Source organism: Nelumbo nucifera, chromosome 4 (genome assembly GCF_055504915.1).
Source record: "Nelumbo nucifera cultivar China Antique chromosome 4, China Antique-T2T, whole genome shotgun sequence".
NCBI classification, from domain to species: Eukaryota; Viridiplantae; Streptophyta; class Magnoliopsida; order Proteales; family Nelumbonaceae; genus Nelumbo; species Nelumbo nucifera.
This window is the reverse complement of record NC_142652.1, coordinates 95341579-95356669: the sequence shown is the minus strand read 5'-3', so window position 1 is coordinate 95356669 and position 15091 is coordinate 95341579. Positions and strand designations below refer to the sequence as shown.

Sequence of the window (15091 nt, the reverse complement as noted above, 5' to 3'; positions counted from 1 at the left end):
CAAAAGAACAAGAGATCAGTAGGTGATAGCAACTCTCATTATTGGATTTACACAGTATGCACCAATTAGGAGAGAGACAAGAATTAGGCCTTCTCTTTTGTAATATATCTAGAGTATTAATCTTCCCATGCACTACTTCCCAACAAAAAGCTCTTACTTTGTAAGGAATGGGTTTACACCAGAATTCTTTAAAGGGAAAGGACAGAGGGTCTGAAGATATGCACAAAGTCTTAGACAAAGAGACACAAGAGAACAAACCCTTAGGGTGGGGGGCCCAAATACGCTTATCAGATTTATCAAGGTCTAAACTGACATTTTGAAGTAATTGTAAAAGGTACAAACAAGCTGAAACTTCACTGTCTCTTGGACCTCTCTGAAAGCCAAAGTCCCAATTGGGGCCCACAGGGAGTAAGGGAAGAACAATAAATTTAGACACATTCATTTTTATACAGGGATACCAAATATAAGGTAGAAAAGAGATCCTTCAGCGGACTACAGCCAACCCAAGTATCCTCCCAAAATTTAACAGAAGCCCCAGAGCAAACATCATACCTGACAAACCGAAGTTGAAAAGGTAAAGTGCGATGAATGACTTTCCATGAAGAGGCCAATGTGGCCCTGTTAGATACTCCTGCATCCAACCTCCCATTTATGCTTGCTATTATTTTTATGCCACAAACAATCTCTTTCCTTTAACCATCTCCAAATCCATTTTCCTAATAGAGCTTTGTTCTTTTATCTATATTTCCAATGCCTAAGCCACCCTCTTGTAGACTTCTACACAGAACCTCCCATTTGATCAAATGATCTTCTTTCCATCACCCGGCTCCCATAGGAAATCTCCCATTACCTTCTCAATTTTTTTAGCCTCCTTTTGGGGAATCCTGACAGAAAATAAATTGGTAGATTGGCAAGAGTGGATTTAACCAAAGTAATTCTTCCTCCCAAAGACACATAACTTTTCTTCCAAGCTGCCAACATTTTTGCACACCTCTCAATAATTGAATTCCAAAACCTGCTTTCTCTAGGGTTTGTTCCTAAAGGGAGGCCAAGGTTGGTCAAGGGCCAGCTAACTATGGGATGAAGCTCCTCAATCTCTCACTTGTTATAAATTAATGAACCTGATATAATTCAGGTCTGCCTTAGAGTTCGGCCTGACTGAGTTCAGTTATGTAGAAGAAGAAAGAGTGATAAAGAAAGAGAGAAAGAGAGAAAGAGAGAAAGAGAGAAAGAGAGAAGAGAGAATTCTGGTTCGAACTGAAAGAGTCAACTTGACTTCTCCCAGTCAGCTAGTAAGTATTTATACTATTATTAAAACATAACTGAAAAGACCTATGTGCCCTTACTTAAGTTAAGAGCACATGTTTCAACACAACATTACAGATCAGCAACATCAATCAAGGTATAAAGACAGAAATACCCCTACGCTAACACTCCCCCTCAAGCTGGTGAGTATATATCATATACTCCCAGCTTGTTACATATGTAGTCCACTCTTCCCCGACTCAAGCCTTTTGTAAATAAGTCAGCCCACTGATTTCCTGTATTAACATGTGTAGTGTCTAGCTCTCCATTCAGCACCTTCTCCCTCACAAAGTGACAGTCAACCTCAATGTGCTTGGTTCTTTCATGAAACACTAGATTAGAGGAGATATGAACTGCAGCCTGATTATCACAATAGAGCTTCATTGGAGTGTTAATGTTGTACCCTACTTCCTGTAGAAGGTTCCTTAGCCACACTAATTCACAAGTGGTATGCGCCATAGCCCTATTCTGCTTTTGCACTGCTTCTTGCCACAACCGTCTGCTTCTTACTTTTCCATGTCACCAGGTTACCTCCCAGAAACGTGCAATAGCCTGTAGTAGACCGCCTATCAGACATAGAACTGGCCCAATCAACATCAGAATACCCTTTTATTTCAAGTTTTCCCCCACTCTTGTATATCAGACCGCGACCCAGGGCCCCTTTTAGATACTTCACAATTCTCAGAACCGCATTCCAATGAGGAATCAGAGGTTTTTGCATGAACTGGCTTACCACACTAACTGCAAATGAGATGTCTGGTCTGGTAATGGTTAGGTAGTTCAGTTTGCCCACAAGTCGTCGGTATCTGCCAGGGTCTTCAAACACTTCACCCATATCACTGCTTAGCTTGGTATTTGTGTCCATGGGTGTTTCAGCTGGTTTGGCACCCAACAAGCCTGTTTCTTCCAACAAATTAAGCACATACTTCCTCTGGCACAGGTTAATCCCATACTTGGATCTCGCTACCTCTATCCCTAAGAAGTATTTCAGTTTACCCAGATCCTTTGTCTGAAAGTGATCCTGCAGATAAGTCTTCAGCCTGTCAATACCAATGCTATCATTCCCAGTAATAACAATATCATCTACATACACCACCAACAGTATTTTTCCTCCCGGAGAGTCATGACTAAATACAGAATGGTCAACTTTGCACTGTTTCATGCCAAACTTCTTTACCACCTCACTGAACCTACCAAACCATGCTCGAGGAGACTGTTTAAGCCCATATATAGCCTTCCTTAGTCTACACACCTTACCATCCTCCCCCTGAGCAACAAACCCTGGAGGTTGCTCCATGTAGACCTCCTCGAGTAAGTCACCATGCAAAAAGGCATTCTTGATATCAAGCTGATATAGTGGCCACTCATACATGGCTGCAAGAGAGATCACAACACGAACTGACCCTATCTTAGCAACCGCTGAGAAGGTCTCTGTGTAGTCAATGCCATATGTTTGGGAGTACCCTTTTGCAACTAATCGCGCTTTCAGGCGTTCAACACTACCATCAGGCATATACTTAACCGTATAAACCCACTTACAACCAACAGCTTGCTACCCAGGAGGAAGAGCAGTGAGGTCCCAATTATGATTATGATGAAGGGCTAAGAGTTCTTCTTCCATGGCACAACACCACCCTGGAGAGGCAAGGGCTTCCTGGACATCTTTAGGAACAATAACTGATGATAACAAGGTAACAAACTGGCGATGGGAAGCGGAAAGGTGATTAAGAGAAACATAATTAGAAATGGGATGAAGGGTGCAAGTACGTTTACCTTTCCACAAAGCAATGGGTAGATCAATCTCAGATGCTAAGTGGGGGTCTGGTGTCGGATCCATCGACGGAGATGTAGCCGGAGGAGTAGTAGCTGGTGCACGTGGGCGATGTGTATATACATGACGAATAGGTGGGCATTCAACAGGTGGTGGCACCGGAGGCAAGGATTTGGTCACGACTGGAACAAAGGGAGGAGGATCGACAACGGGAAGTGGAAGAGGAGGAGGTGATGAGAAGGATGAAGCATCACCAGACCCCAAAAAGAACGGAGTAGACTCAAAGAAACTGACATCAGCACACACAAAGGACCGTCGAGAACCAGGATGGTAACACCTATACCCTTTCTGGGTCCGAGAATAGCCAAGGAAGATGCACTTGAGAGAACGGGCATCAAACTTGTCGTTCCCGAGACCCAGATTATGGACAAAACAGACACACCCAAAAACTCTCGGCGTAAGAGGAAACAGAGACAAAGTGGGAAACAAGACCTGAAACGGAGACTGACCATCAAGGATGAACGTGGGCATCCGATTAATCAGAAAACAAGAGGTAAGCACTGCATCACTCCAAAAAGGTTTGGGAACATGCATGTGATGCATTAGGGATCTTGATGTTTCAAGGAAATGGCGATTCTTTCTCTCAGCCACCCCGTTTTGTTGTGGGGTGTAGGTACACGAGGTCTGATGTATAATGTCGTGTTGGTCTAGGTATTCCTGAAATGATGAGGATAAATATTTGCGGCCATTATCAGAACGAAAAACTTTGATGTGGGTACCAAATTGGTTACGAATTTCAGCATAAAATTTTTGAAAAATGGTAAACAATTCACTTCTTTCTTTCATTAAATAGAGCCACGTCATCCTTGAAAAATCATCCACAAAAATGACAAAATATTTGTATCCATTATGTGACATTACTTTATAAGGACCCCAAACATCTGAATGAACTAAAGAAAAAGGACTCGACACACGGTTATCAACCCTAGAACTAAAGGGAACATGATGGTGTTTCCCAAGAGAGCTGTTGAAGTTCTACCACCACCACCGTCAAGATAATACAGTCCACCTGCTTCATGCCCCCACCAATCTTCATCCCCGTCTTGAGATCCTGAAAGACACACATAGAAGGATAAAAGGTAATGGAGCAGTTAAGTAATTTGGTCAGCTTACTAACAGACATAAGGTTAAAAGGCAATTTAGGAACATACAGAACTGATGAGAGGGATACAAGATCTAGGTAAACATTACCAACACCACAAATTGAGGATGTGGAACCATTAGCAAGGGTAACAGATTGTGATGTTGAGCAATGAGATAAGGAGGAAAACACACCTGGAGTTCCAGTCATGTGATCGGAGGCTCCAGAGTCAATGATCTAGGGATTGGGTGTAGATGCTAGACAAGCCATACCTGAGTGAGCAAAAGTCGCCGTGTTCTGCTGTGATTGGATAAACCTCTCATATTCATCACGGGGAACACTCACCATCTCCTTCATGGGACCATCTGTGGATGTAGGAGGAAACTGGTCAGATGAATGATTCTCCTGTCTAAAGCTGGAACTTGAGTCACTGGTCGCGGCATGATTGGCCCAGGTTGAGGGAGGACCATGTAAATCATAACAATAGTTGATGGTATGTCCATCCATACCACAATGAGTGCACTTCCTCGGGCCTGAGCTATGTCCTCTACCACGGGCTCCCCCTGAATCTCTGCTCCCAGTACGACCACCACCACGATTATAAGTAGACCCACCATTGCCACTTCGGCCATATGTAGAACCACTACCAACACCACGGCCAGACTGAGCTCCCTGAGCTCCACCTCTACCACCACGGCCTCTCGATGCAGCAAAGGCAGATCTATCTGAGATATTAGAGTTCTCAGTAGATCCGATAGAAATCCTCCGAAGTTGAGCAAATACCTCTTCTAGGGACGGAAGAGCTGATCCCCCTAATATCTAAGCCCGTACTGGTTCATATTCAGACTTTAGTCCCACCAAAAATCTAGTCACATCAAGTTGTTCTCTCTGTTGTTGCTGAATCTTGACATCAGAAGTGAGAGGATGATAGACATTCAACTCATTACGTATGTTCCTCATGTTGGCATAGTACTCCTCAAGACTCTGATTGCCCTGTTGCAGATTAAAGTACTCTTGATAAAGCTGATAAACTCTGGTTGTATTGTCCTGCCCCGAATACAATTTCTTCGCATGGTCCCACACATCTTTGGCAGTATCAAGGAACATGAAGTTCACACTAATCCTGGGTTCCATACTGTTCCACAACCATGTGATGATCTGAGCATCCTCTTGCTCCCAGTCTTCATACTCGTGAGAGTCAGAGGAGGGTTTCTCCTCTCTAATGTGTTTTACCTTCTTCTTTGCCTTCAGAAAAACTTCAATGGATTTAGCCCAAGGCACATAATTCTCTCCATTTAACTTAATGGAGGTCATCTGAACATTCAGGTAGTTTGTAGGCACCATCACACTAGGTTTATAATCATTATTGTCTCCCATTATGTTGTCACCAATTCTGCACACTTGCTGACTTCTATTATCACTGAGATCTGCACACTCCACACCACTAGGTCACACCTGTCACACTGATTGCAGCACTAATTGTTGCTGGAATGTGTACTCTTTACACCACAAACCCTAAATCACACCTGTCACACTAATTTCAGCACTTGTTGTTGCTGAAAAGTGTGCTCACACCACAAACCCTACTCCTACAACTACCTGAAATCTCACCACTATATGATCATATCTCTTCCTTCAAAATGCACAAAGAAACCAGCATAAACCTTGATACTTACTGGCCGAAACCCTAGCAAATGGTCTGAAACACACCTTCTATTTAATCCATAACAGATACCATGCACTGAAGTCTCTTACCTTATTGCTGAAGTAACACCCATGCGAGTAGGAGAGCAGTCCACACACAACAGCCGCTTCACACACAACAGCCACACACAGTTCGGCCCTCTATTCTTCCTCTACTAGGAGAGGGCAATCTCAGAAATCACAGCAACCGACCACATACGACCTGACTGGAGGCATAGAGACCCCCAAGGGAAGAGGGCGATCACTCCTTTTCAGCCCTTTCCCTTATCTCCAGTCGAACACAGAAAAAAAAAAAAAAAAGAAAACCCTAGATAGGGTGCGCAGAGAATGAACCCTAGGCAAGCAGAAATCTAGGCAGATTTAACCTAGCTCTGATACCATGATATAATTCAGGTCTGCCTTAGAGTTCGGCCTGACTGAGTTCAGTTATGTAGAAGAAGAAAGAGTGAAAAAGAAAGAGAGAAAGAGAGAAAGAGAGAAAGAGAGAAGAGAGAACTCTGGTTCGAACCGAAAGAGTCAACTTGACTTCTCCCAGTCGGCCAGTAAGTATTTATACTATTATTAAAACATAACTGAAAAGACCTATGTGCCCTTACTTAAGTTAAGAGCACATGTTTCAACACAACATTACAGATCAGCAACATCAATCAAGGTATAAAGACAGAAATACCCCTACGCTAACAGAACCAAGGTACAAGAAAAGGTCAAATTGCATTATCTGTTGGTCTCCAATCCTAAGTGTATCCTGATTTGCACTCCTACAATTATTTCATTTTGTTGAGTTGGGCCTAGTTGTTTTTATTCTTATTTTAAGTTATTTAGTTAGGAAGTTGTTGGGCTTTAGGCCCATTAGTTTATGTTTTTAAGTTGTGACTGTTCAGCTACTTTAGTAGTCGCCCTACTAAGGGCATTCTTGTAATATCTCATCCTTTAAGTTAAGTATAAATTATAATGAGGGGTTGGCGGCTAGGGTTAATCTAAGAATCCTGGTTGACTTCCTACTCTTTTCTTCTCTACTGCTGAAATCTCCATCTTCTTCTTCTTTCCCTTCACAAGGAATTCAACTAAATCTGCAATCAGTGATTTCTACTTGGTATCAGATCAGGCTGAAGGTTCCTTGAGTTGTTTTCTCATGCAGCCCTAGATCGGCCGACTGGATGGTGATTTAAGAGGCTGATCGAAGATCTCAGGTAAGCCCAGTTTTTGGATTTTTTGGTGGATCTGTTTGCCCTATAGCTGGTCTAGGGTTTCTCATCAAAATCAGGAAAAACTGGAGAAAGGGGAAGAGTCATGTTTCTGTTGGACTCTTCAATTTTGACCTAGGAAGTGGCGCCCTAATTTTTTAGGGTTCCTTGGAGTTTTCTGTAGGGGGTGGTTCAAGTCCTGCCTGATTTGGAGGCTTCTAGAGAGAGCAACTACCTCTTCTCTCTCTTCTCCTGTCCTGCAAAAAAGGAATCCTTTGTGGGAAGACAATCTAGGACACCAGAAAGGTGTTGTTGGTTCCAGAAGTGTTTCGTTTGATCTTCTTGCATATTTCAATTATTTTCTTTACACTTTTTGAGAAGCATGGAGGGTCACGGAGTTGAAAATAAGCCCGGGAGTGAAATGGGAGTAGTGAAAAGAGGTGTTGGAGACCTTTTCGGGATTGGGACCATTACTACAGTTAGGTTGGATGGTGCATATTACTTAGAATGGTCACAATCTACAAAGATGGCCATTGGTGCTCGTGGGAAATTAGGGTATATCACTGGTGAATAAGTGAAACCCGAAACTAGCAACTCCCAGTGGGTACAGGAGAATTATATGGTGATGACTTGGTTGTGTAACTCCATGTTGCCCCATATAAGTAAAAACTTTTTATGGACAAATACAACAAAGGAAATATGGGATGGGGTTGCAGAAACCTATTCACAGAGGGAGAATGTTGCTAGGGCTTATCAGTTGAGAAATCAGATTATTTCTACAATGTAGGGAGATAGACCTATTGCAGCCTATTTTTCACTGTTAAAACACTATGGCAGGAGATTGACCATTTAGAGACATTTGCTTGGGAAACCACTAAGGATGCAGCTACTATCAGAAACATCTAGAGAAGTATAGGGCGTTTGAATTTCTTGCTGGCCTTAATCCTGAGTATGATATTGCAAGACAACATCTTCTTTCCAGGGACAGTGTTACTCTCTCCCAGGCATATGCCTTTGTGTTAGGGGAGGAGAGTAGGAGAGATGTGATGATAAAAAATCCTGTTTTTAATCAGTTTGCCATGGTGAGTACTGTGAAACTTAAACAAAGTAGAGATCGGGGTGGCAGTGAAATCAAGGAAGATAAAAGAGATTTGATCTGTGACTACTGTAAGAAGCCTAAACGCACAAGAGATACTTGTTGGAAGCTTCACCCACATCTTGGGCCGAATAGACTGAAAAATAAAAAGGTAAATGCTCACATGGAAGTTACTGGTGACATTCTGGCCCCTCCTACTACAGCTGCTCTGGAGTCTGTTGCAGCTGCTGCAGTAAGGGCCGAACTTTAGAGGTATGGGCAACTTCTGAACCAGCGGGATACAACCAGTTCCAGTCAGCAGCAAGCAGACAACAAGGTACAGGTGGTACTGGTGGAGTCTACTCTACTTCCTTTGCTCATACATGTAGTTCACATGTCACTACAAATTATGTTTCTACTTCAAGTAAGGAGGGACCTCCTTGGATTATAGATTCTGAAGCCTCAGAGCACATGATCCATAGCTCTACTATTTTTTCCTCTTACCAGCTCTGTTCTGGCAGAGATAGGGTCTCTACAGCTAATAGATCCCATGTTCCCATTGCTGGGAAGGGATCTGTCAAGATTAGTGATTCTATTTCCCTTCCCTTTGTCCTTCATGTTCCTAGATTGAGCACTAATTTGTTATCTGTTAGTAGTTTGATTAAGAAACCTGAACTGTTAAGTAATTTTTTCTCCTAGTCATTGTATTTTGCAAGATCTGGATTCAAAGAGGACGATTGGGAGTGGTCATGAAGTGAATGGAATCTACCTCCTGGATGTGCTTCCTCCTCATCAGAGTCATCATGTCAACAAGGATAGTGAGTCAGGGTCTGTGGGTCAAATTATGCTTTAGTATAATCGTTTGGGTTATTTACCTTTTTCTTCTTTGAGTCTTTTGTTTCCAAACTTTTTGAGTATGTTAGTTTGTCAAGTCTGGAGTGTGAAGGTTGTCAACTTGGAAAGCATTGTAGACATTCATCTAAACCTAGTAATAAAAGGTGTTCTTCTTCTTTTGATGTTATTCATTCTGATGTGTGAGGACCTTACCATGTTCCTTCTAAGGGAGGCTATCGATATTTTCTCTTATTTGTGGATGATTTCTCACGATACTCTTGGATTTACCTGATGAGATCCCGTGATGAAGTACCATCCTTGGTGAGGCAATTTCATCAAATGGTGCTAACACAGTTTGGAACAAGAATAAAGGTGTTAAAATCAGACAATGCCAGGGTATATTTTGAAAAACACCTTGCCTCATATCTGTTAGAATATGGTGTTGTCCATCAGAGCAGTTGTCCCTACAATCCATAGCAGAATGGTGTTGTAGAAAGGAAGAACAAACACATTGTTGAAATTGCAAGAAGCATGATGATCACATCTACAGTTCCAGTTTGGTTTTGGGGTGATGCAGTTCTCAAAGCAGTATATCTAATTAATAGGGTGCCCTCTCGTATACTTGGATTCAGCACCCCATTCAGTCTCATTTTTCCTGAGGGGAAGATGTTTCATACTCCTCTCAAGGTGTTTGGGTGTGTCTGCTTTGCACATATCCTTGGTCCTCACCGCTCGAAGCTTGATCCCAAGGCAAAGAAGTGTGTCTTCCTTGAATATGCAGAAAATCAGAAAGGGTATTGCTGCTATGATCCAATCTCTGGGAGCCGGTATGTTACCATGGATGTCACCTTTTTTTAATCCATATACTTCTTCTCAAAGAATCCTTCTCAGGGGGAGTGTTTTGGGGAAGTGAGTCAGCAATCTATTCCTCTCCCAGTTCCAGTCCCTGTGACTACTCCTGTGCTTGACCCTCCTGTGTCACCTACCTTACCACCTCCTTTGTGTCCTGCTTCTCAGCATTACTCACGACAGAGACTTCACAGGGAGGTTGGTTCAACTACAGCAAAACTCACATCACTTCCTGTTGGTTCCTTGGAGACTCCAGATTCAGCTGACATGGGTTCAAGTATTCCTCTTGATCCCCCTACTGTTTTAGTTCCCATTGATTCTACTAACCCTGTTACAGATAACCTCGATCTTCCTATTGCTCTCAAAAAAGGGAAGAGAAAGTGTATTGCTCATTGTATTTCACAGTACTTGTCCTACAATGGACTTTTTCTTCATATCGTGCTTTTCTTTCCTCTCTTGACTTTGTGTCTATACCCAAGAGTGTTACTGAGGCTCTCTCCAAACCTAAGTGGAAGACAGCTATGCAGGAAGAGATGAAGGCTTTGATTAAGAATCAGACATGGAACATTGTGGATCTACCAGAGGGAAGGAGACAATTGGATGTAGATGGGTTTACACGGTAAAATATAAGGCAGATGGAAGTATAGAAAGGTACAAGGCCAGACTTGTTGCAAAAGGGTACACACAAACCTATGGCATTGATTACTTAGAGACCTTTGCACTAATTGCAAAGATGACCTCTGTTCGGATACTTCTTTCTCTTGCTACCACATACTCTTGGCCCTTGTTTCAACTTGATGTGAAGAATGCTTTTCTAAATGGGGATCCGCAAGAGGAAGTGTATATGGATCTTCCTGGTGGCTTCTACAGTGATGCTAAAAAGGGAAAGGTATTCAGGCTTAAGAAGTCACTTTATGGCTTGAAACAATCTCCCAGAGCATGGTTTGACAGATTCAGAAAGGCCTTGATTGCTTTTGGCTACACTCAGACTCAATCCGATCATACCTTGTTTGTGAAGCGAAGGGGATCTTCGGTGTCAATCCTAATTGTTTATGTGGATGATATTGTTGTTCATTAACCATAGAATTTAGTGAGCGGCACCAAATCTTTCTATAGATTGCTTCTTTTGCCTCTTTCGCCATTACAAGGAATGACCCAAGTGAGATTGATTGTCTGAAAAGGAATCTACATAAAGAATTTGAAATTAAGGATCTTAGAGAATTGCGATACTTCTTAGGCATTGAAATTGCAAGATCAAAACATGGAATTTTTATCTCTCAAAGGATGTCTTGGATCTTCTTTAAGAAACAGGGAAGCTTGGAACGAAGGCAATTAGTACCCCTATTGATCAGAACCGTAGAATCAATGCATCAGAAGGTGAGCCAGTAAAGGACATTAGGAGATATCAGAGACTTGTGGGTCGGCTGCTATACTTGTGTATGACAAGACCAGACATTTCCTATGCAGTAAGTGTGGTAAGTCAATACATGCATGCTCCACGAGTCTAGCATTGGGAGGCAGTTGACAAGATTCTTGCTTATCTGAAGGGACAACCGGGCAGAGGCATATTGTTTACTGATCATGGATAGTTGAAACTAAAGGCTTACACAAGTGCAGATTGGGTAGGATGCCTTGATGACAGGAGATCAACTTCAGGAGTGTGCACCCTTTTTGGGGGTAACCCTTTCTCGTAGAAGAGTAAGAAACAAACAGTGGTGGCAAGATCAAGTGCTGAAGCTGAATACAGGGCCATGACACATGGAGTTTCAGAACTTCTCTGGATCCGTTCCCTATTAGAAGAAATTGGTGTACAGGCAGAAGAACCTATGATGTACTGTGATAACCAGGCAACAACTAACATTGTCCATAACCCAGTCCAACATGACCAAACTAAGCACATTGAAGTGGATAGACATTTTATCAGAGAAAGAGTGACTTCTAGAGAATTTGTCTTCCATACATTGCTTCTGATCTGTAGCTCGTTAATGTTCTCACAAAAGGTGTTGCAAAGAACAAGCTAGAGCATGACCTATGCAAGTTGGGAATGTGTGACATTTACTCCCAACTTGAGGGGGAGTGTTGAGTTGGGCCTAATTGTTTTTATTCTTATTTCAAGTTATTTAGTTAGGAAGTTGTCGGGCTTTAGGCCCATTAGTTTATGTTTTTAAGTTGTGACTGTTCAGCTACTTTAGTAGCCGCCCTACTAAGGGCATTCTTGTAATATCTCATCCTTTAAGTTAAGTATAAATTATAATGAGGGGTTGGCAGCTAGGGTTAATCTAAGAATCCTGGTTGACTTCCTACTCTTTTCTTCTCTACTGCTGAAATCTTCATCTTCTTCGTCTTTCCCTTCACAAGGAATTCAACTAAATCTGCAATCAGTGATTTCTACTCATTTACATAGCATATATTATGTTTTAATCCTACTAATTATAAAACCTCTTGCTTCTAAGGTATTTGTCCACAGTTAATTTTACATTTAATCTTTCATTAGTTTCATCAATTAAAACAATGAAATCAACAAACAGCATGCACCTCCTCCTAGATATGTTTAGTCCATTCAGCTTTGATCAGTGCAAATAAAAAAGGGCCAAGTGCTGAACCTTAGTAAAGACCCATTGTAACCATAAAATCTGATCTCTCCTACAGCTGTTCTAACTTCCAACATTGGTTTTAACTATCTTTCATGCAGTACAATTCTATCTACTTCTGCTCACTAGGTTCTATTTAAAGAAAAGGGCATGAAACCTCAATACCACTTACGTGCCAGTATATCCACAGAGCAACTTTTTGAGGCATCAACCAGAAGAACATTTCCAGATCATTCACCATAGAAGAAGAGATGCGCTGGGCTGTTAAAGTAGCTGTGAAATAGTCACCAAGATTGGGATGTTGAACTGAAATTGTTATGAAGATATTAGCCCCAGGTTCATTTGCTTTCATTTTCCAGTTTCCAAGCATATCCTGCATTTATTCCCCATAGTTTTCGTTCCAAAAATATCTCAGTAAGAGTGCATATGCAGCAACAAGCAGCAAATGATGGAATAAAAAACAACAAATTCCATAAAGCCATGCATACAAAAAATACCTTTTTGATCAGTAAAGGAAACTAATGTGAAAAAACTATATATCCCAAAGAAGAAAGATCCTTCGTTTGACTACCCTCTGTTTCAGGTGGTTCCTGGGGAAAACTGAGGTTTTCAAACATGGGGACTTACAAGGCTCTTGCAGGTCCAACTGACTAGACAATCTTAAGAGGAGGTTCTAATTAACAAATTGATGTTATCGAGGATTGATTGGATAAGTAATTTAAAAATGAAGAAACGTAGGGATCCTAGTAAATCTCTTGTTTGAAAGGGGGGGCTGATTGGAACTGGTCCTTCAAACAAATATAAGAGGGTGTATGGAAGAAGAGGGCTGAGCAAGAAATCTATTAACCAGAAGAATTTTTGTGGGGATGGTGATGACAGTCCAAATGTTTCTGCAGAGCGGGTGCTTGAAGGGGAGTTCAAGAGGTTGGGAGATTCTAAGGAAACAGGAAAAGAAGAGGAAGAATGCAAAGTCTTAGGGAGAGATGAAAAGAATTCTGCAGTTCTGGAGAAAGATTTTGGTGGTGGAATGGATGTGAAGAGGCTTGCGGATAGAGACATTAAAATTCTTAAAGATTTGGGATTTTTTTTGGGGGGATAGAGAGGCTTTTACTAGAAGAGCTTTCAAAGAATTTCAAGAAAGGAGTACGGAGGAGGAGAGGCGCAAGAAGACCACTTTGTAGGAAGAAGGGGAGGCATGGGATGAGGGAGAAGATCTGGATGAGGATTTTGTTGGGGAGGAATAATGTTGGTTTTGCGAGGAATTCTTCTTTTTGTTTGGGATTCGGGTTGGACACAAGTGTATTGATTTTGCTGTTTGGGATTTTCTTTCTCTCTCGAGTGATTCCTTATGATCTTCCTCTTTTAATTTTTTTATTATCAAGAAAAAGTCATTTGAAAGTACATAGTTTCCAAGTTTTTCTGGATCTGGAAAGGTGTTTAATTAATTTTACAACACACCCCCCCCTAAAAAAAAAAAAAAAATTGAGAAGAATTGGGTGACTCACCCAATGGCAAGCAAATGATGTATAAAATTTGCAAAATGGCAAGACATGTAAAGAAGAGGCTGAAATACAAAAGTCAAAATGGCAAAAAATGATATGCATAAAGAAGACAATATGGCTAAAAGACCAAAACTGTAAAAGGGAGACACATAAAAATACCTATTTAAGCCTTAATCTTCTCTTATTTGATTTATATAGTTGTTTGCTATTGTTTTTTAGCCTAAAATGTGCAATTATACTTCTAAAGATTCCTTGAAAGTTTATTAACTAACTCCATATTTTTTAAAAACTTTCCTATTTTTTTTTCAATTTCCTCAATATCTTAACAAAATATCCCCACCTCTACATGGAAAAGTGTCCAATGATATCAAAATTACAAACCATGCTCTTGTTAATTATTATTCTCTTCTTCTATTCTCTGAGATCTTTCCTCTTACTATTAGTTTTATCTTTCCTTCTATTCTACTAAGAAAATTTTCTAATTGTTTCTCTTAATTACCAATCTTTCTACGCTCTCTACATTCAGAAATTTCTACAGCCAAAAATCTAATATACATCAGCTTTTCTTCTAACTTCCAGACCAGAAATCTCTATCTAAATTCATCCTTTGGACCTATCTATCCATATCTTAAATCATTTTCTGATCACTCCTAGCTCACTGCTGCTAAATCTATAGGACTCTTCCCTTCATATCCAAAAACACATTTTCTAACTCAAATGCATACTTCTAAGAAGTTTCATCTCTCTCTCTCTCTTATATATATATTGCATCGTGGAGAGAGGCTGAGGTGCAGCCTCACTCTAAAAGAAAGAACAGCATAAAAATTACAATTGAGCCCAGTACAACTGTTCCCTAATTACCCTTAGCTAAAGAATCAGCCAATGCATTGGCCTCCCTCCACACCCATTGGACAACCAGATTCATATGTTGTGTTAACCATTCGTACTTCTTCATTTCATCCCTGTAACACCATATCACCGAATCCAGATCTTTTAGCCAGCCCACCACCTTGGAGTCCTCCCCTTCAACCACTAGATTGTCCAAGATCAGTTCTTTTGCAATCTTAATACCTTGTAGGACTGCATAAGTTCAGCCCTTTAAAGAGTCTCCACTACCCACCGGTCCTGAGTAAAG

General features: G+C 41.1%; 1 protein-coding gene across 4 annotated transcripts in view; it reads right to left on the bottom strand.

Annotated features, from left to right (window-relative positions):
* LOC104610858 (DUF1365 family protein) overlaps positions 1-15091 on the bottom strand; it is a 74423-nt gene that overhangs the window by 12320 nt on the left and 47012 nt on the right. For 3 of the 4 annotated variants that reach the window (XM_088904235.1, XM_088904234.1, XM_088904232.1), the window contains exon 4: positions 12627-12827. The exons of the other annotated variant lie outside the window; for it this stretch is intronic. In XM_088904235.1, the coding sequence (XP_088760361.1) occupies positions 12627-12827 (201 nt within the window). The remainder of the gene's footprint in view (positions 1-12626; positions 12828-15091) is intronic. 4 annotated transcript variants of the gene reach the window in all.